Raw genomic sequence first — 24,564 nt, 5'->3', positions numbered from 1 at the left:
CAGTAGATAGGGCAGGCCCTGTGCGCACTTATAACTCCTCATGCTCGGTGAGCAGTGGAGGCAAAGTGGAAAGGAAGCCATACATCTCCAGGTGCATGTCTGGGGCCCATGGGAACCTACCCAGTGTCTGCAGAAGAGGGTGCAGGTGCCAGGAAGTGGGGTAATGGATGAACAGAGATTGTACTTCCTAGGGCCCTAGACCCTCCCTGACACCTGGGGCATGGGCACACTCAGCCAGCCATGGGACCAGCAGTCTGATTTGGCCCAGTGGGTGAGACCACCACTGAGACTCCCTGCCCCCACCCCATGCCATCAGCAAGAGGCTGACACCCAGTGCAGGGGAGACTTAGGTCATCCATCATTTCTCTTGTCCTGAGTCCACTTGGTAAATACCTCCACTGTGGCAGAATACCTTTACAGAAATACTTTCCATCCACAATGCCTTTGGATACTTGCTTAGCTTGACAATAGCTCATTCTGTCTCTCTGGCTTAACTCCACAGCCACCTCCTTCATGCAGACTCTCTTGATCCCCTCAGTGGAATCAACTATCCTTTCCTGGTCCCTCCTACGATAGTCTGCCCCCCTTACCTAGTGTCCACATGACGTGCCTCGTATCTGAGCACTGGGAGTCCTGGTCTCTCCCTGAAGGCTCTGTGCTTCTGGGGAGATGGACTATCTAGCTCAGGCATGCCAGGGACACTGGGCAAGTGCTGCGAGTAGAACTGGGCCAAACCCATGGACCTGGCCGCCTTCCTGGACAGCCACTCCCACCCATAACCTTGCCCTCTATGCCTTGTTCTCTGCCCCTGCCCAGGTGATTTCTAAAGCCCAAAGTCTCTGACTTGCTGCCTTGGCTGTCACATAAGATTGGACCACCCATGTTTTTCAGTGCCCAGGGCTCCTGCTGTGACCAGTGACAGCCATGAACTGGCCAAAGTGTCTTTTTGCTATGGCTCACAGGAAGGGTGATGCTATCTAAGCAGAACACCTGCATTTGAATCCGCCTGCCTAGCAGTAGCACCCTGGGGAGTTGTCTGGCCCCCGCGAGCCCAACCTTTCCCATCTGGAAAGAAGTGGAACCAGCAGTTCAACACCTGGCTGGGTGTTTGTAGGAAACAGGAGACCCCGAAGCGCAAGGCCCTCACACGGCACAGGGTCCTTGCACGGCCGCCAGCCTCTCCTCCACCCCTGGAGTCTGCAGAGCCCTCCCTTTCCATGCACTTCCTCTGGGAAAAGCTGCCTGGACTGCTGTAGCGAAAGGGAACCCTGGAGAAGGCAGAAAGCCTGCTGGCACACGCCAACCGTCAGCTTAGCTGGGCACCTTTGGGAGATGGTTTCGCCCCGCTGTTTCCCTGCCTCCATTCAGGCAGCTGGCAGGTCAGTCAGCTGCTTGGGCTGTGGACAGTCCCAGGGAGGTAGATGGCACCCGGGGGCGGGTACTTACGAGATGGCCTCGATCATGTCCATGCCCATCTCCACACAGCAGTGGGCGTGGTCAGCCCTCGCTTCAGGCAGCCCCGAGACACAGTAATAACAATCCCCGAGGATCTTAATACGTAAACAGTGATTCTCCTGGAAAGCAAATTAATTTTACAAATTAAAAATAGTAGGAAAGAGAAGTGGGAGGGAAAGAAATGAGAGGCAAACAGATTCACCCCATGCCTGGAATAACTTGCCTTTTAGGGCAGTGAGCACAGGCCCACACCGGAACTCAGCATGGTCCCCGGACAGGCTTATCAGGAGCCGTGGGGAGGGAGGGACGGTGGGGATGGAGGGATGGGTTGGGACGCCCTGAGAGGCATTCCAGCCTCCCAGGCTCAGGAGCTCACTTTTAAAGATCCAATCCAGAGCCCCAAAAGGAATTTGGCTGGTGGAACTGCGGCTCAGCCAGCAGGATGGCCTTGTCAGCTTAAGGAAGGCCCCAAACCCCAGTACGAGGGTCTCTGGTCCCCTCCATGCCACAGGAGTCTCTCTGATTCATGGCCTGAGATTCTATGAAAAGTTGTGTGATTGTCCTCCTTTTACAAAAAGACTGAAGCAGGCAGAAATGGGCTTTAACCAAAAGCTCATTCTCAACCTGAGATTTTTATCAAGAGTTTTGCTACACTAGCAAGCACATGAGTGTCAAGAACTCAACAGAGCTGCTGCTGAGTGACAGGTGCCACGGGGCCACCTGAGGGCCACCCTCAATCCATGTCACATTGTGATGGAGTATCACTAATCATCAATTATGAGCAGTCCAACTCTGGCTCCCAAAGGTAAGTTGGGACACAGGGATTCAAGTGCTCATGTGGCCTGGACTCATTTGAGACCCAAGTGCCAGCCAGGTACTCATTCACCTTATTCAGTTCGGTGATAAACCCACAGGTGAGTATCCACCCCACCATCGAAGCCCCCAGAGGCCCTGGCACTGGCCCCGATGGCACCAGCCTCTCATCAATAACCTGGCCTGGCATCATCCTTTGTGGGCAAAGGGGAATGTGTCCACCTGTCAGTGCCCGTTGACATTTAATCAGTCTTCAAAGGCCTAGAGCTGAGAAAGGATAAGGGAGGGGTGAACAGGGGCCTAAAGAATGAACATGTCGTTCACCACTCTCTGCCATGGAGTGTTACTTCTAATTTATCCAAACGTTGAATGCCTCTAGGGAAAGGTACACAGCTGCCTTCAGACCAGCTGGGGATTCAGACTCATTCTCTTATCAGTCTGGACAATCTCATCAGGAATGTGGCTTGATGGCACCTAATGTGCCCCAGACAAACAGCAATTCCCCTGGGGGTTTGGGCAGTGTGGCCAGCAGGCCTCACCACTCACTTCTACAGACAGGGGCGTGGAGGGCTCCCTGCGCTCAGCCTTGTGGTCAGCGACAGTGCTGAAAGCAGCTCCAGCTGAGTGTCTCCAGGACCCACGTGGGGCGTGAGGACACAGCCACAGCCTGAGGGGGGCCCTCTGCCCATCATCAGCAGGCTCTGCCCAGCAGGGTAGAACCAGGCACAAGCCCATCCCTGGGGTTTAGCAGGTCCTTGACCACAGCAGCCACCCTCAACAGCCCACGTGAAGCCACCCCCAGCCCCAGCTCAGGGTGACTCACTGCGGCCAGCTTGTCGAAGCGGGCGAAGAGCTCGTTAAGGGTCATGACCAGTTCCTGTGCAGTGCACTGGGATGCCAGGCTGGTGAAACCCTCGATGTCCGCAAACAGGATGCTGGGGAGACAGGTGGAGGAGGAAGACCCTGCTATAGACTGAATCTTTATGTCTCCTAAATTCATACCTGACATCTTTTTTTTTTCTAAGAGGAGGTGCTCTTGCTCTGTTGCCCAGGCTGGAGTGTAGAGGTGTGATCATGGCTCACTGCAGCCTCGACTTCCTAGGCTCAAGGGATCCTTTTGCCTCAGTCTCCCAAACAGTTGGGACTACAAGTGTGTGCCACCCCACCTGGCTAATTTGTTTGTTTGTTTTGTTGGAGACAGGGTATCACTGTGTTGCCCAAGCAGATCTCAAACTCCTGGGCTCATGCAATCCACCCACCTTAGCCTCCCAAAATGCTGGGAATACAGCCATGAGCCACCCGCATTAAATCCTAACGCCCAATGTGACAGTATTAGGTGGGGCCTTTGAAAGATAATGAGGTCACAAGGGTGGAGCCCTCACAAATGGGATTAGTGCCTTGCTTCCTCGATTTCTGCTCACCACCGCATGACAATATGAGAAGGTGGCCATCTGCGACCTGAAAGACGGCCCTTGCCATACACCAATCATGCTGGTTCCCTGATCTCGGACTTCCAGCCTCCAGAATCATGAGAAATACATTGCTGTGGTCTGTAAGTCCCTGGTCTTCGGTATTCTCTTAGAGCAGCCTGAACAGGCCAAGTCAGACCTCCATGAGGGAGGAGAGGCAGGACTTGCAGCCAGGGCCCAGCCTGGGGCTCCTCGTGTCTAAGAGAGCCGCAGGCCAGCAAGCGTCCTGGGGGCTCCACATGGCTGCTGGGCAGAGGACAAGGAGGCTCTGGCATGGAGGGCCGAGGACACTGCCTCTCCCTGCTGCTACCCTCCTTCTGTACTCTAACTGCACCCTCCCCTGGCCCAGGAGGAGGGCAGGGGAGGGGCGTAAGGCCTGGGTATGTGCCTCGGAAGGGTGCCAACAGGGGGCCAGGCCCCAACTCCCAGCCATCTCTCAGGCCTGCCGCTGTGTGGCCTCTGAGCACACCCTGAGGGCACTGGGCCTGCTCCCGGGAGGAGAAGCTTTTTATGCCTCTGTTCCGGAAGGCGTCTCATGCCAGAATGGTGGCCCTGCAAACTCTCACTTCCCAGTCCCACACAGAAGGGAATCCAGCCCCAAGCCCTCCGTCCTGAGGGAGTCCTCTAACCTCTACAAGGAACAGAGTAAAAGACGCCCAAGGAGGAGAAAGGAAGACACAGCCAGTCAGTATCCCTGGAAGCCCCAACTCCTCCCTCCCACTTCCTCAGTGCACCAGCTGGTGACAGGTCTTCCGCCCGTCCCTGTGGCTTGTGTCCCCTAAATTGAAAAATTTTCCTTTTCCTTTGAAATGGGAGGGAAGACCCTAGGACCAGAATCTATAAGGGCCCCTAAAGTTATTTTTCTTAAAAGGGACACAAAAATCTAAAAACTGCCATGTACTGAGGTGCTCCTGATCGTCAGGCACTAAGCGGAGGCTTCCGACATGTCATCTCACTGAATCTGCGCAACAGCCCTGCAAGCAAGGGGTCAGTGTCCCCATTTCACAGATGGGGGCCAAGTCTCGGAGCAGCTAGAGACAGCGGAGTGGCAGGATTCTACCTCCAAGGCCTGTGCTCCTCCCGAGGCACCTTGGGACTCCTGAGGCTCCAGAACCCACAGTCTCAGTTTTAAAATTAATGATGTTGAACTAAACATATTTTGTCCTTTTATTCCAAAAATGTGTACCATAAGCATGCCTTTTAAAATCAAATATTGGACTCACGCCTGTAATCCCAGCACTTTGGGAGGCTGAAGCGGGTGGATCACTTGAGGTCAGGAGTTTGAGATCAGCCTGATCAACATGGCAAAACCCCATCTCCACTAAAAATACAAAAATTAGCTGGGCATGGTGGTGTGCACCTGTAATCCCAGCTACTCGAGAGGATGAGGCAGGAGAATCACTTAAACTCGGAGATGGAGGTTTCAATGAACTGAGATAGTGCCACTGCACTCCAGACTGGGTGACAGAGCGAGACTATCTCAAAATAATAATAATAAAATACATAAATCAAATATTGACAAATGATAATTGCATATATTTATGGGATGGGTGAAAAGTGATATGATGTCACATATCCACAGTGTGGAATGACTGATGAGACTAATCAGCAAATCTATCGCCTCACATACTGCTCGTTTATCCCTCTTGTCTAACTGGAGCATGGTACCCTTTGCTAAGCCTGTCTTTCTACTCCCACGCTTTGACATCCAAGGTTCTGGAGAGTTTGTGCCTCCTAGGACAAGCCAGTTCCTAGAGACAGTAAACCACTTGCCTTAGGGTGTGCCTTTCACACACAAACCAACCAACCCAGAGCCCACTGCTGACAACGATCCCCTGCCCTCACCACCCCAGGGATAAGTGCAGGCAACTCGGGACAGCCCCCACACACTGAGCCAACGCAATGACATTATTCAAACCAGCCAAGCAGCTGCCTCACTACCTTGCCCCGCCCCTCCTTCCCACACAAACCACAATAAAGGCCCCTGCTCCCTCAGCCTCCTGACTGCCCTGGGCCTCCCCCCTGTGGCCCCTGCGTGGTGTGTCTCCTCCTCGTGGGACGTGTGAGTGACAATTTTAATGACAGTCCTCTCCTGATCTGTTGGCCTCAGCATCATAACATCTGCATTTTAAAACAGTCAGACACTATTTTAAGCTCACAGAAGTATTACCTCATTCACACCTTACAACTATCCCGTCAGGAAATGAGGACACAGAAAAGCCACCTGCCCAAGGTCACACAGGCAACCTGGCTCCACACTTTAGGAGATGAACCAATAAAGATGATGCTGTGGGCCCCACAGACATCTTAAATGGGTAAAGGCACAGTCCAACGCCCTGGCACTGTAGATGGAACAGAGGGAGGTGAGAGGACCCGTGGGAGCTGCTGCTGTGGTCCCCAGCAGGTACAGGACCCCCCTGAGAGGGGTCACTCTCAGCAGGTGCCTGCCAGCTCACATGAAGACAATCAGATGGCCTGTGGAAACAGGCTGGGCCACCAGGGAATGTATCCTGAGGCTTCAGCCAGGCTGTTCCATCTTCCCAGGAGAAGCACAGGAGGGTACCCCCCAGCCACTGCTACTTCCCCAAACCTGGCTCCTCTGGCCACTTCAGTCCTAGCCTGGATCAGCCAAGGCAACTGTAAGAGGGAGGTCAGAAAGAGTGGGAGAAATGGGAACAGGGACAAGAGATGGAACAAATGAATGGAAGAGAAGAAAAGGTGAGGAGGCAGAGCAGAGACGACAGGCCCTGTCCTGCTAGGCCACGGGACTCAGAACAGCAGAGAGCTGCTCCAGCATGCACAGCCGTGGATGGGCTCAGAAAATGAAAGGGAGTTTGGATTCTCCATAAGCTCTGATGTTGGTGTCTGGGGTGGCTGGTGGGCCCACCACCCTGCCCAGAGGGAGGCTATACAGGCATGTGCATGCCGGAGGTAGGGCGCCTACATACCTCCATCCTGGCCCACTCTCTGCCTTCCTGCCTCCCAGGCGGCTGCCCCCTCCACCCAGGGAGAAGAAGGTCTTTCCCACAGTTTGTGAAAGCACCCATCACATAGTTGTCCTGGAAATTCTTCTTTATCTCTCAGGAAATTAAAACCAAGGAAAGCTGGGGTCCAGATCAGCTGCACATGAGGCAAGGCACAAGTGTCCCCTTGGCTAACACCAGTACTTCCAACACAAAGCCGGCAGGCAGCATGACCAGTGGCTGGTCCACCCCAGGCCTGAGGCTATGCAGCAAAGGCCTGGCTTTGGAGACGCCCCCAAGGTAAGAAGGAAAAAGTCCTCTAATCCGGCAGAGGCAGGACTGCCACCGAGCAGGGTAATCCGCAGCACCAGGCAGAGCAGAAGTGGGCTCCTCTGCACTTGGGCCTCCTGTGCCTGCCTGACTGACCCAGCCACTCAGTTGCGCCAGGCCTCTGCCCAACCGTGTACTGGGATGGCCAGGCCTGTGGTCAACTCCTTCACTGATGACCCCACCAGACCTTGGCAAGCGCTTTCCTCCAGGGCAGCTCTTGTCACACTAGACCATGGTCCTGGGACTGGGCGACCTGTAGAATCACCTGGGGAGCTTTTACATGGAGAGACTCCCTACTCCCAGCCCCAGATATTCTGACTTAATCAGTCTGGGTGGGATCTGCTGTTGATTGTCTTTGTTCTGTTTTATTTTCAGCTTCCCTGGTAACTGTATGCAGCCAGGGTTGAGAACCACCAGGCTAGTTTAAAGGTGGCCTCGAGAAGGCTTCCGCCACCCCATTTAAATTTACAACCCCTTCCATCTGCCTATCTCCCTTCTCTACCATATTTTTCTCCACTGACTATGCTGTGTAGTACTGTTGTTATTCTTATGCTCCAGCCTCCCCTCACTAGAATGTAAACTCTTTGACGGAGAGATTTTTATCTCCTTGATTCACAGCTACATCCCAGCCCCTAGGAAACACGCAGCTGAATGACTGCCTGGATGCGGCCAGCGATGCCTACCTTGGCCTCGCTCTGCGCCCTGCCCAATACCTGACACAACGCCCAGACATAAAAGGTGCCCCTATTCGTCTCCTAGGGCTGCTGTAACCAAGCACCTCCAACCAGGTGGCTGAAAACAACAGATTTTTAGTGTCCTATGGTTTTGGAAGCTGGAGGTCTGAGATCAAGGTGTCGGTAGGGCCCTGCTCCCACTGAAACTCAGCAGAATCTCTCCTTGCGTCTTCCTAGCGTCTGGAGGCGGCCGTCACTCCTTGGCATTCCTGGGCCGGCAGCCCCATCGCTTCAGTCTCTGCCTCGGTCTTTGCCAGGACTTCTCCCTGTTTGTCTGTAATTTCACAAGGCAGTCTCCTTTTCTCACAAGTTTGCCGTTCCTATTGATTAGGGCCCATCCCACTCCAGTGTGGCCTCATCTTTACTTGATTTCATCTCAAAGATCCTGCTTCCAAATAAAGTCACATTCACAGGTACCAGGGAACACGTATATTTTAGGGTGAAAAAATTCAACCCACAACAGTGCCTAATACTTATGTGGTGAAAGGGGGTACACTTTCTTGATTCCAAAGCAAGTAAGAGGCAGAACTAGTAACTCCAAATTGTGAGCTCTTCCTTCTGCCCCACAAGGCCTCTTGGAGTCTCAAGCATGTCACCTGAGACAGGGGCCCATGAAGTCCAGGGCCTGGCCCCCAGCAGATGCTCCAGTAATATACATGGATCCAGTGACTGAATGGGTGCCAGAGACATGGGGACGTTGGTGGCCTCTGGTTGTGTGCCCGGAGACATGAGAAACAACATTGGTGTGTGAGGAGCCCCAGGTGGCTTTGAAAGCCTGTACCTCCCTGCAGCCTCCTGGCAATCACTCTTCCTGGCCAGCTGCTAAGGAACCAGGGAGGGGCAGGTCACTGCCCTCTAGGGACAAGTTATTCAGAGTAAGGCTTCAATGCCAGCTGGGCAGAAGCCCATGCAAGGTTGCTGCTGAGCCCCCGACTCTGAAAACCCCAAAGACTGCCCACACATTTATATAAACCCTGCCACCCCCACATTCCCCCACCTCCTGTCAGAGGCAAAGTCACATTTCTCTGCAGCTTTGGGGAGGATTCTGCTTTGTGACTGTTACTTCTAGAGACTCCTCGGTTTTACAAGGTTTACCCTACAGCAGACTGTCTGTTCTGCTGGCCAAGATTTCCTGATCTGCCCCAGGGTAACTCTGAAGGCCATTTCTCAACTCAGCATTGGCCCAGACCTGCAGGAAGGTGCTAATTCACTGATTAGCTCCTATCTGAGAGCTTCTCATGGCAACAGGATCAGGTCCTCATGGTGGGCACAAGAACTGGGGTAGGGCCACCCTGGCTGTGCACGCTTTCCTAATTGCCTCACAGTTGCCGGCATTCTATTCCAGGGACAAGAGCGGGAGGCACAGTCCCAATTACCACAACAGGCCCTTCAGCCCTCCAGAGCAGCTTCGGCTCAGCTTTCCCCACGTGCACTTTTGGTGAAGCACACTTCCTTGTGGTTGTTTGCTCTTACTGCAGACAGGCCCATGACGTTAAGAAGCTGTCAGAGCCTGGCCCTGCTCCTGTGCACATCCTGCAGCACCTCTGGACACCCAGGTGCCGAGTTCTCCTAGCAGTCTAAGGGAGCCTGTGGTGCTGCTCACCAGCTCCTCTGATCTCCTGCAGCCCCTGGCATCACTAGAGCTCCAGGACCACACTGAAAACCATGATGGGCGGTGGGGCAAAGGAAGAGAGTATGGCAAGGTCTCAGCCCAACTCCCAGGAAGCTGGGAATAGCAGGTGCTGGGAAGGTACCCGGAAGGCCCCAGTGTGGGCTGGGGAGGCTAAAGTGCCCACACATCTGGATGGGCCAGTGGTCTCTTTTTGATCAAAGGTGCCATCCCCTGCAGCTTGCCCCCTCCATTTGCCCCCTTATTATCCAACCTGGAGAATCCTTTGGGCTCATGTCCCTAGTAAGGTACAGGAGGAGCAAGGAGTCACTCGTGTTCTTTAGGGGAGTTAGCATGATCAGGTGTGGTCTTATTAACACTGGGCTGAGATCAGGCACCAGAGGACTATTTTCCAAGGAGTGGAACAAAAAAGATGATAGAGGGGCATGTGAACTGGCAGCAGCCACAAGGTCAACCAGGGCATCGGCTGGGAAAGAAAGGGGGAAAGGCTTAGGAGAGCCTGCTGAACACTGAGTATCTGCACAAATTCCACCAACAGGGAGAGCCTGCCCTGGGACAACCACACTCTCTCCACTCTCGCAGGGACAATAGGACACCTTCCTTCAGCAAGTGGAAACCAAGACAAGGGGCTTGACAAGTGACTGGCTTGACCATCAGAACTGGGTCCAGGGGGTCCTAGGTTGAGGACGTCCTGGGATCAACAAGGGCCTCCTGCAGAGCCCCTCCCTCCCACCCAAACCCCTCTTTTGCTTCTGCCTACCCAAACCCTACCCCTACTGTACATATGATGGAACATCCCACAGCACCTAAGACATTCCATTCAGAAAGTCTGGAAAGATCTAGGGAAATGCTTCCTGAAGGAAACACGCACAAAAGGAGGAAGAAACTGCACCAACATCTAGCAATAGTGAGTGACCTTGGGTGGTGAGTGTATGAGTGCTTTGATTTTCTTCTCCATACTGCTCTTATTTTCCAATTTTCCTAAAAGTACATATATTCTTCAATAATAAAAATGTTTATTTTTTTGACAGGCACGCTGAACTCATGCCTGTAATTCCACTTTGGGAGGTCAAGGCGGGAGGAACACTTGAGGCCAGGAGTCAGAGTCCAGTCTAGGTAACATAGTGAGACCCTGTCTCTGCAAAAAAGTTTAAAATATCAGACAGGTATGGTGGCCGGTGCCTAGAGTCCCAGCTACCAAGGGGCTGAAGTAGGAGAGCTGTATGAGCTCAGGAGGTCTAGGCTGCAGTGAGCCATGATCACACCACTGCACTCCAGCCTGGGTGACAGAGTAAGACTCTGTCTCAAAAAAAAGTAAAACAAAAAATAAAAGTGTTTATTTTTTGAAAGGTAAAAAACAAATCACATTCTTCTTTTAGGGCCTGATTCTAACCCTTCCATCTTCAAGATGTCTTCCCTGACTTACCCCAGCCCAGAATAATGCTTCTTGTGTCTAAATTTTTATTAGAATCGTAATCATAAATCACAGCTGATTCTAGCTGTTTCAAAGACATAACCAGACAAATTCAACTGGTCAGCGCCTCTTTGCTCTGTCTTCTCTCCCTTCTTATCTCCCACAGGGCCCCTCATTTTGAGTCCAGAGAGCTAAAATAATAAGTCCTTGCTGGCTGCTGGCTCCAGTCCCCACCCATCCCCATTTTGCACTTAAGGTAAACTGAGGTCTTTTGTCAGGATCCAATCCCAGGCAAGGATGTGGAGGAATTTGAGCCCTTGTGCACTGCTGGGAGGAGGGTCAAATGATGCAGCCCCTCTGGAAAACAGTAAGGCAGTTCTTCCAAAAGCTAAAGATAGAATTGCCATATGATCCAACAATGGATTCTAGATATATACCCATCAAAGTTGAAAGCACAGGCCAGGCGCAGTGGCTTATGTCTGTAATCCCAGCACTTTGGGAGCTGAGGTGGGCAGATCACCTGAGGTCAGGAGTTTGAGATCAGCCTGGCCAAAATGGTAAAACCCTGTCTCTACTAAAAACACAAAAATTAGCTAGGCATGGTGGTGCGTGCTGCATGCCTGGGGGCAGGAGAATTGCTTGAACCCAGGAGGCAGAGGTTGCAGTGAGCCGAGATCATGCTGCTGCACTCCAGACTGGGCGACAGAGTGAGACTCCATCTTAAAAAAAACAAAAACTGAAAGCACAGATATGAAAAAAAATGTGTACACCCATGTTCCTAGAAGCACTATTCACAATAGCCAAAAGGTAGAAGCAACTCAGTGTCCATCAATGGACACTTTGTATGGATCAACAAAATGTGGTATATTCTTCATACAATGGAGTATTATTTAGGCCTTAAAAAGGAAGAAAATCTGGACACATGCTGTAAGATGGATGAACCTTAAAGACATCATGCTAAGTGAATTAAGCCAGTTACAAAAAGTACAAATACTGCATGATTCCATTTACATGAGCTACCTAGAGTAGTCGAAACCATAGAGACAGAAAGTAGAATGGTGGTTTCCAGGGGCTTGGCGGAGGGAGGGTAGGGAGTTATCCTTTAACACGGTTTCAGTGTGGGAAAATAAAAAACGTCCCAGAGATGGATGGTGGTGATGATGGTTGCACAACAATGTGAATGTACTTAATGCCACTGAACAGTACATTTAAAAATGGCTAAGATGGTGAGTTTTATACTATGTATTTTTATCATAACTAAAATAAACCATTATTATTTTTTTTGGGGGGGGGGATGGAGTTTCGCTCTTGTTACCCAGGCTAGAGTGCAATGGCGCGATCTCGGCTCACCGCAACCTCCGCCTCCTGGGTTCAGGCAATTCTCCTGCCTCAGCCTCCTGAGTAGCTGGGATTACAGGCACACGCCACCATGCCCAGCTAATTTTTTGTATTTTTAGTAGAGACGGGGTTTCACCATGTTGACCAGGATGGTCTAGATCTCTTGACCTCGTGATCCACCCACCTCGGCCTCCCAAAGTGCTGGGATTACAGGTATTATTATTTTTTAAAGACCCAACCCTAGTGGCCCCACCAACAGGGTGCACTGGGCTGTCAAGCTGCTACTCCCATAGCATTTCACTCCTTCACTGCAAGGACTGGATATTTCTTAAGGCGCAGAGACAGTGTCTTTTTCATAGCGGCAGGCTGGATATAGCAGCAGCTCAGTAAATGTTTGTGGAGTGAATAAAATAACATAAAGACCACTTACATCTCTAACTGGTATGGGAGTGGAGTTCGGAATACTTAAAAAAAAAAAAAATAGAGACAGGGTCTCTCTCTGTTGCCCAGGCTGGAGTACAGCAGCAAGATCTTGGCTCACTGTAACCTCAAACTCCTGGGCTCCAGCAATCATCTTGCCCTAGCTTCCCAGTATTCTGGGCCTGGGATTACAAGCATGAACCATTGTGCCCAGCCCAGACACTCTTCTTCATGTCAGGTTTAAGACAGGAATGCAGGGTGTTCATGACCCTCCTCCTGTGGTCTGTTGGCTGAGGGTGTGAGTGGAGATAAAGATTTTCCACCCTCTGCCTACAGGGTGCACAATCCGCCCACGGGTATCTGAGTATCTCGGACACTGCCGCGTGGTCATTATAATTCAGAACCACGCTGCAGCAGAGCCAGACACCAGAGCAACCTGGGGAATGCAGCCAAGTCCTTGAAGGAGACAGCAGAGGAGATAATAACCTTAAAAGTGGGAGGTGTTGGGGAAAGACTCGGAAGAGAGGGGATCTCTCCCTAAGACCCTGCCACACCCCTGATATGTGGGGAGGCGGGGTTGCTACCTCACTGCCGCACGAGGCTTGGCAGCCCCTCTGCTGGGACCCCAGCTGCAGACTCACAGGACTCTTGGGTGCCTGATCCAAGTCAGTGAACTAAGATCCCCCACCACCATGCTCCATCCTGAACCCAGGAGTCCTGCAGGGAATGTTTCTTAGGCAAGAGGACTGCACCCCCAAGAAGAGGTGGCCTCTCCCTTCACATAAATAAGAGTCTGGGATGATCTCTCACCCACCTACTACCTATTATTACCTTTAAAACCTTAGGGCTCCAGTTCTGGCACAGACCAGTCAGGTGCAGGGGCATTCACACTGAGAAGGAGCCCGTGTGAAAGCGGAGAGTCCTTCAGAGCCCTCTCGGGCCTGGCTGGGGCATTCTCTGGCCCCTGAAACCTTTGGGGGTATTGAGTTACCTGACCTTGACTCTCACCTGGTTGTCCACCCAGCCTCAAGGGCAATCAGTCTGCAGTCTCCTAGGCTGCGTGGGGCTGGGGACCTTCCATACCCTGTCTCACCTCACCTCCCAGCAGCCCTGCAAGGAGCCCTGGGCTAGCTAGCTGGGCCCCCTCTTATAGACACTGCTTCTCTGTGCCTTTTATAACAATTGTAATAGAACCATAGATCAGTACATTGTCTAACATTAATATCCTGTGAAGTTCGTGTCTCCTGGTCTCTATACCCTGGCACTAGAAAGAATGTGATAAACTCAACTAATTATTCAACGTTTAGTGTCTTCTCTAACAGAAGATGAGTTCACGATGTCAGCGATGACATGTACTTTAATCCGTGTCTCACTGCCTGCCTCTAGCTGAGCGTCCTGCAGTGAGACAGAGGCCAAACATTAGCTGAATGGATGAGTGAATGGCCAGGACTATCCCCATCCCATGTTATAGCTGAGGAAACCAAGGCTCTGATTAGGTGCCTTGCCCAAGTTCACACAGCTAATAGGTGGCAGAGCTGGGTGTAGGCCCGTCTGCTCAATATAGGTGCTCATCTTGTTCCCTTCTGCTGACTCCTGGGCAAGGGTTAGCTGGTGATGCCAAGGTTCTGTCTGCATCTATCTTTGCTGTGACCCACGCAGTATGGCGCCTTCTCTGGCTAAGAAGGCTGAGGCTGACTGATCTCTCCCCTGCCTAGGCAGAGCTCCAGGAGTTGGGTCTCCCTCCAGAACAGCCTCTGCTGGCATGTCTCCGAGGCCCTTGTCCCTCCCAGGTGTGGGAAGGGCACAGCCCCTACCCCCAGCCCTGGCACTGTCAGCTGCAGCAAGTGCAGGTATCTGGGGTCGGGTAGGACGGGCAGGAAGGCTTACAAGCCACTGGTGGACATCCCAGCATGGGCCCCAGCTCCAGCTGACCTGCCCCGTAAGAAGGGCTAAAACATTTCTATTTGTCACCACACATCAGATGGGGGAGGCATCTAAGTATCTCCAGGGATCTCCAGGGGTCCCCTGGCCTCTTGCCCACCTCTGCCTATGGCCAGTGGTGGCTCAGCACCAAAGCATCCTACAGGCTCCTCGGTCAGTCCCTGGCTGCACCCCCGGGAGGTGTGTGCAGCACAATTATTCTCCTCAGGGCAGGAGAGAATGAGGCCATGGAGAGTGGGGGCCCCTGCCTGTCATCCTCCCTACACAAGACAAACTCTTCTCCCCAAACACCCATCAGTCTCTTCCGCTTCCTTAGATCCAGGCCCAGCCTGTCATGCTGTAGAGTTGATTTATTTTTCTTGTGGCCTTGCTCTCAGTGGGGCTAGAGAACAGCATGTCATCACCCTCTCTAAATATTACAACTCTGCAGAGAATTGATGAATGTGACTCATCACCCTCCATTCTCCAACTAGAGAATCCCCAGGCCTTTCTTTGTTGATATGAGTGTGATCATATCATAAAAATAACAGTAACAATAATGGCAGCTCACAATTACTGAACACTTGTTCTGTGCCAGATACTGTGCTAAGCACTCTCCCCACGTTATTCCTTTGACTGTTTGCAACCCTATTAAGTAGGTGCTCTTCCTATCCTATTACGAAGATGAGGAAACCGAGGTTGAGAGTGGCTCCATTCCTGTAACTTGTCCTGGTCACATGGCCAGGAAACAGCAGAGTAGGGGCAATGTGCAGAACTGCTTAACTCCAGAGCCACCGCCTAACCACTGTGCCCCACCAGCTCTCCATGAGCCCAGCACCAAGGGGTGCTTTTAAACTATGATGTCACCCCTCATCTGCTACTTAACCACCAACCCAAGCCAAAAGTTCAATCCCAAAACAGAGATCAGAGCCAGCACTGTGTTTCTACCAAGGGCTACAATCAGTGCTGCTGATAGAACAGGGAAGGAGGACCCAGAGGGATATGTGCATATGGCTGCTTGCAGTTGGCCTCTGATGTGGACCAGCCACCTCTGTCCCCATGAAAAGCACAGCATCTTGGTTTTTCTCTCCTTTCATCTCTTTCCTGATTACTGTCATTGATCCTGGCACATCCCAGACAGAAATGCTCCTACTGTGGCAGGGGTCTGATGTGTAGGCCACTCTGATTAGGGCAGTGTTCTTTTATTAACCCAAAGTCACTGCCTCCATGGGAGGGGGACAGAGGGAGGTGTCACCCCAAGGGTAGTCACCGTAGAAGAGGCCTGAGTCAGCCCCTCTGACCAAACAACCTTGCTGGAGGGCTGTGGGCCCAAGAGCCAGCACTGTGGAGTGGGGATTAGGAAGATGCCTGCCGAAGGGAGAAGAGATGGTGAGAGAGGGCAAGGAACTGGGCCGAGGCACAGGAGTGGCCGGTGAGCCGTCTGTGCTGGCCAAGGCGGGCTGGGAACCTGCCTTGGAAGTACCAGACTGCTTCGGAGCACGGAATTTTCTGGATTGTCTTTGTATTCCACTGAACGCGTGAAACCCACGCAAAGCTCTGTGGAGCTGAGAGCAATCAGGAAAAGCACCTTCGTCTATGCTGTGCCAGGGACAATGCCTGGGCCAGTGAGGTGGTGAAGACAGGACCAGGAAGGAAACTTCCAGAAGGGGGAGCTCAGTGGCTTGGCTAGTATGTCTTGGGACCACTTGGTGGGCTCCCCCTTCCTACTTTAAACTTGAGCCCATGGGATCTGTTCTAATAGGGAAGTCTGTTTCCTCACATGTTCTAAGGGAAAGACCCCTGGATTTTAGGAGCTGCCATCAGACAGGAAAGGCCCCTGGTGGCTCCTCAGTCACAGAGTGAGACAGACAGGAAGCTAAACCTCCCTCCTGCCTCTTCTCTGAGTCTTCTGTTAGCCTAAGGGGTCCCCAAGCCTCCTTCCCACAGAATCCTCAGACACACTCCTTTCTCCTGGGCATATAAAGACATCTGTCTGGTAGTCAGGCTGGGTAAAAACTAGTATCAGAAAGCATACTGGGCGTATTTCTCCCACTTAACCAACTACGAGATCTTGGACAAGGTACTTCATCTCTGTGCCTCAGTTTTCTCTCCTGTAAAATGGAGATAATCTCAGTAGAGCCCTCTTCTTTGTTGTGGGGATTGTGAGTAGATGAACACACTTAGGGTGGTGCCTGGTTCAGGCAAGCTCTGTGTAGGCGTGAGCTCTCCCTGCTAGAGGTCATCGACCATGGGAGGGCAGAGGTGGGCCGAGAAGGAGCAGGGAAACAGCACATCTGCACTGCCTAAAGGGCTCAAGCCCAGGGGTCTAGCCTTGGACTCCACTTCCCACTCTGCACCCAGCTCTGCTGCAACACCTTCAGGTCCCTCCCAGATGTCGAGATTCAGCCAGGGGCAGCCTTCTTCCTGGGAGACCAAGGTGCCTGCTGCCTACACTATTCCTACCTGACAGAGGAGTATGGTGGGCTGGGAGACCCCCAGAACTGGGGGCCAACATGTTATGCAGGCACATGTCTCTCCCAGAGGCTTAGAGTCTCAGTTTTGGGAGACAGACGGAGGACACGCAGGGAGAATCCACAGTCTCAGATCCCAGGGCACAATTGGGAACTGGGCAGTCCTGCTCATTCTGCATTAAAAAAACAATGCTTCCCTCACCCCTGCTGCCGTCAGCCTCACCTTCAGAGTGTGTGTGTTTGTCTATGTGTGTGTGAGAGAGAGAGCAAAAGAGTGAGAGAGAGAGAATTTGCACTATTCCACTTAACTGCTTTCTTGAAAACTCAGCCCAAGCCTCCAAAGAGTCCTCTTTACACCAATCTTAGAGGACTCATGAGTCCTAGGAAAACTTGCCTGAGGAGAAAGAACTCTCTAGAAGGCAAACACAGCAGCAACTTTTCTGGGCATACGGGAGGATTATCGGGCTCTCCAGGAAGCCATGCTGGATGAAGGCCACTGTATTGCTTCGTGTCCCTGTGGAACTCATAAGCAGATTTTGCACTCTATTAATCTACATCTGTTTGCACGTCCCTGCTGTCAGCAGCTTCTGTCTAGGGAGGCGGCAAACACGCAGGGAAAGCAGCGTGGGCTCTGGAGCAGCCACTTGGGTGCAGCCTGGCTGTACCACTGCTGGCTGCGGGACCTTGGGCCCTTGCATCTTTTAACCTAGAATCCATTCCCTACCTTTTTCTTTCTCCATGACTGACTTTTTAAAGACTACACGATGTAGACTGTCCTATGTTTTGGATTTGTCCAGTTGTTTCCTCATGATGGTTTTTTTTATTTAAACTTTTCATTACAGAAAATTTCAAACAGAGTACATATGAAGTAAATAGCATACATGACCGATCTATCGACTGGGCATGCTCATAAAGGTAGCTGGCTTGCAGTGTTATCAGGAGGACTGGTGATAAGGTGGGCAGAGCCTGGTCCAGTGCCTGGCACGCACTGACTGAGGAGGCATGGAAGCTGCCAGATGGTGAAGATATGATGATGGTGGTGACATTCGGGCCCCAGTCTATGCTTTCCATCTCTTTTGATCGCCTAGGAGCTCCTTCCCAAAGCAGGTGGACTTGCTTCCTCCTTTCTCCTCCTCCTGTTTCTATCCTCTTCCTGCACAGCCTCACTGTCCCTCTCTCCCTACCTCCCAAAAAAGTTACATGGGACACCATGATAATTCACACCTGGAGGGGTGGGGCTGGCATGCTCTAGACAACACACTCTCCAAAGTCACCAAGCCACACTGTTGGGCTGTGCCCACTTGAAAGGAGGGAAGTGGGATGTCTCCGTTGGGGTCCAGTTCTCCCTCCCTTCCCTCCTCCTCCCCCAGCCTCACCCCTACCTCACGTTGTCATGTTTCTGGATGTAAATCTTATGGAACATCATATCCTCCTGCTTGGCGTTGATGTCTGCTTTCATCTCCATGGCAACATGACGGGGAAGGACAGACAGCAGGAGCCGCTCCTGCGGAGGGAAGCAGATGCTTTCATCACCGTGCCTTCCACCTGCCTGGCAAGTGTTCACTCCTCCACAACTGTGCCTCTGCCTGCAGCACCCTGGAGGCTCTCCTGGGACTCCTGGGCTAACACTGTGTGTGTGTGTGTGTGTGTGTGTGTGTGTGTGTGTGTGTGTGTGTGTGTGTGGTGTGTGTGTGTGTGTGTGTGTGTGTGTGTGTGTGTGTGTGTAGATCCTTCCACCATTGGAGGGCAGAGGTAGGCACAGAAGGAGCAGGGAAACAGCATATCTGCACTGCTTAAAGGGCTCAAGCCTAGGATTCCAGCCTCAGACTTTACTTCCCACTCCGAGCTCAGCTCAGCTGCAACCCCCTCGCAACCCTGGTGTGTGCGTGCAGGCTACCTGTCCCCTCCCTGGGACATTACCTGATCCTTCCGCCTCACTCGCCGCATTTCTCAGAGAAAAGCGCTTCTGGTGAATCTGTTAGTACCAAGCACCTCGGGTTAGAATCCTGAATGCCACCTGAGACTCTGAGCGACCTTGGGCATATTACTGAGCTTCTTTGAGCCACGGGTTGCTCATCCATAAAATGGGGATGCAGTTGTTGAGAGCATTAATGAGATCTACTCCATCAGTTACCAAATATTTATCCAGCACCTACCATGTGCCAGGCACTATTCTGGGGACCAAGAGAGTTAACACTGAGAGTGAGGCAGGTAAGTGTCCCCCTTCACAAAGCTTCTGGTGTCAGGGGGGTCTGGTGCACTACTATGGGGACACTAAGCAAGGACACCTGATTTCCACTGGAGTAGTCAGAGAGGGCTTCCTGGAGACTGGAAGGATGGGGTGGGGAGGAGGTGCTCCAGTTCCACCTGGGGACAGTGGCCCAGGAGAGAGAGAAAGCAAGCTGACTTTGAGAAACAACGTCACAATCAGCCGAGAGAAGCAAGTGGAGGGGCAGCCACATCACAGAGGCACAGAGGTCAGCCTGTATGGAGTCTGAACTTTGCCCTTTTTCCGAGCTCCTCTCCCAGGCCTGACCCGCTCCAAGATGCCCAGCTGCCTCTGTGCCAGGTTCCCTGCCGGGCTGGTGTACATCATTCGCTCATCTCCAGCTTTTCACTTTGGCTGCCTCCAGCCCTTCTCATTCTCCTGTCGTTCACTCCGCAGCAGACACTGGAGTTAGCCTCCCAGGTGGCCCTGAGACTCTTCTGTTTCCGTGTCCTTTCTGCTTCCTCTCCCTCCATCTGGCCACAAACAAGGCGTGTCCCACCTCTGTCCTCGCCCCATTCACACCTGCACTCTGGGAGTAAGTCCATGGCCAAGGCTCCCACTGTAGAGATGGCTCTATCATCCACTTCCCACATCCCTACTTCCCATCCAGGGCTTGCCAGCCTCCAGCTGCCCACCTGGATGTTATGCCACCACCACCCTGACATCGCACCAAAACCACACTCACTTTCCCACATTGTCATTCCACAATCACTTTTCTTTCAATTTCCCTGTCTTTGCCTGGGACAGCCCCATTCTGCTACACAGTGTCAAGACCCTGACCACGTAAGTGGCTTTTGCTTTTCAGATCTTTCCCTCTGACACTCATTCCACTGCCCTCAGCCCCAGGCCCTGTCCAGACCTTTCCTGCTGATCTGGAAACAGCTCTTGCACTTGTCCTTTCTGTTCTGCACGTTCCTCCACTGCCCATATGCAGTTCTTACCTGGCTATCGGATTCTGGTTGCAACACCCTGGACAGACAGCCTCCCTCTGACCTCCCTGACGCCTGCACAGCCCCAATCTCTCTGAAACACCACCTGTGCCCAACACCTCCACAGGTTTCCTAGTTCCACCAGCCACATCAAATATAGGTTCTCCCAGACCCACTAAACTCACTGTTATTTTCTACTGCAAACCAATGCCCATGTCCCCCTACCCCCTTGCTATGCCTCACACTGGCCTGGCCTGCTCCTACTACCCCCATCCTGGCTGCTGCTCCTCCTTGCTGAAGCACCTCTTCCACCCCAACCTCATCAGCCTCTCGCAGCCCAGGCCACCTTCAGGGCCAGACTGGATGGGGCAGCCTCTGGATCACCTTCCTTGTCTCCAAGCTTGCTGCCTCTGGTCCATCCTCCCCACTGCAGGCAAGCAACTTCCTTTCCTGAAACACACCAGACCATATCACCTTCTAAGCCTCCTGATGCTTCTGAGATCAGCCCATGCCCTGGCCTCAAGGTTTCCATGACCTGACTCCTCCCTGCCCTTCCACCTGCTGTCCCAGCAGCCCTGAAATGAAATCCACACTCCACTCCAGATACAGCAGAACACAGAGCCTCCCACCCCACTGTTGAGCACAAATTCCTCAGCTGGCATCACCCTCCTCCTCCACTGCTCCTCACCCTCCTTCAAGGTCTCCCCTTTCCCAGGAGGAGGTCTGACTCTGGCTGCTGGCATCCCCTCCCCACCCCCTGAAACTCCATGTTAGTTGCCTGTTAACTCTGAGGAGAGACCACCTTGGGGACTGGAGCTGTGTCTTGTCCAGTGCCATGGCCCAGACCCTTATGCTTGAGAGGCTGACACATTAGCGAAGGGTGGTGTTCTCTGTGGGTCGGTCTGGTCTCCCCAAGCAGCAGGAAACATGACCACCAAGGTCAACTCTCAGTAAATAGTTACTGGTGACAGGAATAGGAATTAAAGGGCAGTGTGGGATGACTGGGAGAGACTGTGCTACAAATTGTCTGGCTTCATGAGACGCCTTCCTACATTTACAATCACCTCCGGGGCTGAGGGCCAGGAGGGATGGGCAGGGGGCTGCTGAGGAACAATTCTGAGCCCACTCATCACAGGGCACCTAGAAGTTCCCCAGGGAACTCCAGCAGCTCTTTCTGCATGGCTTGCCAGCTGTGGCCAGCTCAGAAGCACCTGTCCACAGAAAGCTTCCCCTCCTTAGCATATTGGCTCCGAACATGGAATGGCAAAAATATGTTTTCCCCTAAATCCCTGTGGATTTGGTGGAATGTCCAGACTGGCCCAGGCCAGAGCAAGGAAATTGTGGCAAGTTGTAAAATGGTAATTTCCCTGGAGAAGTGAGAGGGGCAGCCCCGAAAATGGAAGGAGGAGGAGGTATCCTGATCTCAGGTGAGAGACACTGAGGCCTGGAATGGGGATGAGATGACAAGCTTTTCAGGAATGCTGAGGCCTGGGGGTGAGCATGGTGCAGTGTACCGAGGTGAGGTTCATCTGTCAATAAAGGCCAGTGGGAGGACCCCAGGGACATCGCCAAGCAAGGGCTTCCTTCAAGATGCTGGACCCAGAGCACAGACAGGGCCAAAGAGTGAATGGGGAGAGCCAGGCCAGGGACTGGTCAGTGTAAGCCAGGACCTGACAAGACATGGCAGCCACCAAGGCCGTGCTGGATGGGAAGTGGGGACAGATGGGGACTGGGGGGCCTGGAGAGGTACTACAGAGCTTTGCCCCCTAGTTTGACTGTCTGCACACCACCAGCCAGGTCACAGTGACCCACTTAGGATGTAACCAGATGGCATCAAGGACGCACCCCTGCAGTAGTAAAATGCTATGCTCTCAGGGTGGCCACAGTATGTGCTCTAGGCTGGCCTGGAAGTGCGAATGACCATTGACATCTTGGCCATTTCTCCTTGACCCCCACCCTCAAAGGCACACCTTCCATGTTCGTATCAGCCATGGGGGCTGACACAGCATGTGAGACTCAGGCCAGCTCCACTGATGCTTGCTGAGGGTCTGGGGAGACAGTAATCTAAGAGGGGAGAAAACCCTCGGGTTTGGAGTAGCCTTATCTCATAGAGGCCAGTGGGAGACCTGCAGGACCCACCCACTCTCTCCCCTAGGGCCACACAGCTACCCCCAGGCCTCTCATGTGGAAGCCATATCGCAGAGTCACCAGACTCCTACCTGATTCACACACAGGAGAGGAGACAGTGGGGATTGAGACCTGGAACCCAAACAGGACTCCACCCCCAAAGCAGGAAGGGCCGGACTCCTGATGTGGCCCTCAGCCCTGCTCCCACCCCACCCGGGAGTGGTGCACACAGGGCAGGCCCCTCTTTCCATCAGGAATCTGTGACCCTGGGAATGGCCTGCCTTCCCTGGACCAGGCAGGTCTAGGGAGACATGGGACTGTCTTCCTTCTCTGAATCACCAAACCCCAGAACTCAGAGAGAGGAATAGCCAGGTGTGGGATGCCTCAGGGAATGACAGCTCCTGTCTCTTGTTCTCTCTCATCCCTCTCCTGCAGAGCACCTTAATCCCCTGCTGGCTGCTCTCCTTACTCCAACACAAGGAGGTGCAGTGCAGAGAGGGAATGCGGAGCGGTGCAGGGAGCGGGTGGGAGTGCTTCGGGAAGGAGGGAGGGACCCTCTTGCTGCTGGGCTTGTTTGCAAACCACAGGGACACCACATGGCTATGGGCATCTGGTCTTGGGCACAGGCAGGGTAGAACTCCCTTCCCACAGGGTCTGGAATGCTGGACTCTCTCCAGGGGAAACATTCCCCATGGGCTGGGCCCCTCCCAGGGAGTGGGGCTGGCAGCTGTAATGAGCACCCCCAGGGGCTCATTTGAGGCACATCTCGGGTCTCTATTTCTTCCCACTGCGCAAGGGCAGGGGCCCTCACTCACCTGCTGCTGGTTCTCCCTCTGTGAGTGGAGCCGCGCCTGGATACACTCTCGGGTCTCCTGGAAAGCCTGCCTCTGGGAGACCTCAGCCGGGTAGTGGGTGCAGACGCCCACGATGTTGGTGCAGGAGAAAATGAGGACATTGGAGACAAGCTGCAGAAGGAGAGAGGAGCAGACCAAGCTCAGATCCTGACCCTCCTGGACCCAAAGCGTGTAGCCCTCAGCCCCCATCTCAGCAAACAAATGCTGAGGGCACCCCACACGTGGCTGATCACTGGGAACAGCTGGGCATAATCGATCAGGCTCTCTGATGTGCTCAAAGCCAGAAGCTTGGCTGGCCTGTCATGGGGTATGTCCTCTAAGGACACTGAATCACCTAATAATCATACTAAACATGCCTATAGTACCAGAAATTAAAAGGTTACATGTACTGTGACAGAGCTGTGTGTGTGCTGGGGGCAGGAGGGCCACCAAAAGGAAGGTGCCACGGGGGTGATGGGATTTCCCTTTTGAAAGTGTGATAAAATCCAGCACAGGACAAAGGGCCACCCTCCCCCAGAGATTAGCTCTGACAAATCAAGGCCTCTCAAACCCCCTCAGGTCCTCAGTGCTGTGCTAAACACTCTAGGTAATGAAAGAAGGACAAGGCTGGCTAGTCGGGATCTGTGGTCACAGTGGATCTCCACTCCTTCCTCCCTGGGCCTCTGGTCTTTCTGTTGCCAGCTCCCTGACAACCACCGCACCAGCCGGCCAGTGCCTGCCACCTCTCCCGCTCCTCAACAACTGAAATGTGTGTGTGGGAAAAGTACCACCGACCCTCCAGGTCAGCAGAGTCGAAGCTGGAATTCTTTTGAAGGGAATACGTACTGAAAAGGTAAGGGAAAACGTAACACAATACAACGCGACATGCAAAACAAGGTTATACGGCACACTCAGGTCCCAGAGAGTGATGTGTAGGCAAAATTTCTCTTGGCACATAGAGCTCCGGGAGTATCTGAGTACATGGGTACTATTGCCCTTGACTCAGGGCCACGTGGGACAGAGCCACACAATGATGCTCTCCTATGCTCTCCTAGGCTGTGGGGGTTTTGAGTTGCACCTCAGTTACTCCCTCCAAAAACTTCCTTCTTAGTTCCGTCTCCATAAGGGGAGCTGGGGTCAGCCCCTGCACCTTCTGTTGTGGCTCCCTCAGCCCTCAGGAGGCCTGTGTTGGTCCCACATCCTGGGGTGAGGAAGGCATGTGGCCATCTGGATCCTAAAGAGCTTTGCTGTGGGACGTCGGCTGCCTGGCAGTGGCCCTGGCAGATGACTCCTACGCTCTTCTCTAGGGGTCTCTTGGCTCCCGACTCAGGTCTGCTTTCTACCTAAAGGCTTTGCGCATCACAGCTTTGAGGTGGTCCTGGCCTTCATCCAGAGTCCTCAGCTAGCCTGGGACCAAGGCCATGGGGCTCCTTGCTGGATGTGGTACCA

The 24,564-nt window shown here is 52.9% G+C and overlaps 1 protein-coding gene across 3 annotated transcripts in view; it reads right to left on the bottom strand.

Moving 5' to 3' along the window:
* Positions 1 to 24,564, bottom strand: part of ADCY5 (adenylate cyclase 5) — a 159,327-nt gene that overhangs the window by 43,410 nt on the left and 91,353 nt on the right. For 2 of the 3 annotated variants that reach the window (XM_032267712.1, XM_032267713.1), the window contains exons 2-5: positions 23,098 to 23,247; positions 18,340 to 18,461; positions 3,092 to 3,203; positions 1,447 to 1,574 (exon numbers count right to left, since the gene is read on the bottom strand). In XM_032267712.1, the coding sequence (XP_032123603.1) occupies positions 1,447 to 1,574; positions 3,092 to 3,203; positions 18,340 to 18,461; positions 23,098 to 23,247 (512 nt within the window). The remainder of the gene's footprint in view (positions 1 to 1,446; positions 1,575 to 3,091; positions 3,204 to 18,339; positions 18,462 to 23,097; positions 23,248 to 24,564) is intronic. The other variant, XM_032267714.1, reaches the window with a different exon arrangement.

Source organism: Sapajus apella, unplaced genomic scaffold, assembly GCF_009761245.1.
Source record: "Sapajus apella isolate SASKATOON/1434 unplaced genomic scaffold, GSC_monkey_1.0 scaffold171, whole genome shotgun sequence".
NCBI lineage: Eukaryota > Metazoa > Chordata > Mammalia > Primates > Cebidae > Sapajus > Sapajus apella.
Note: the sequence above shows the minus strand (reverse complement) of the source record. Positions and strands in the feature narration are given on the sequence as shown.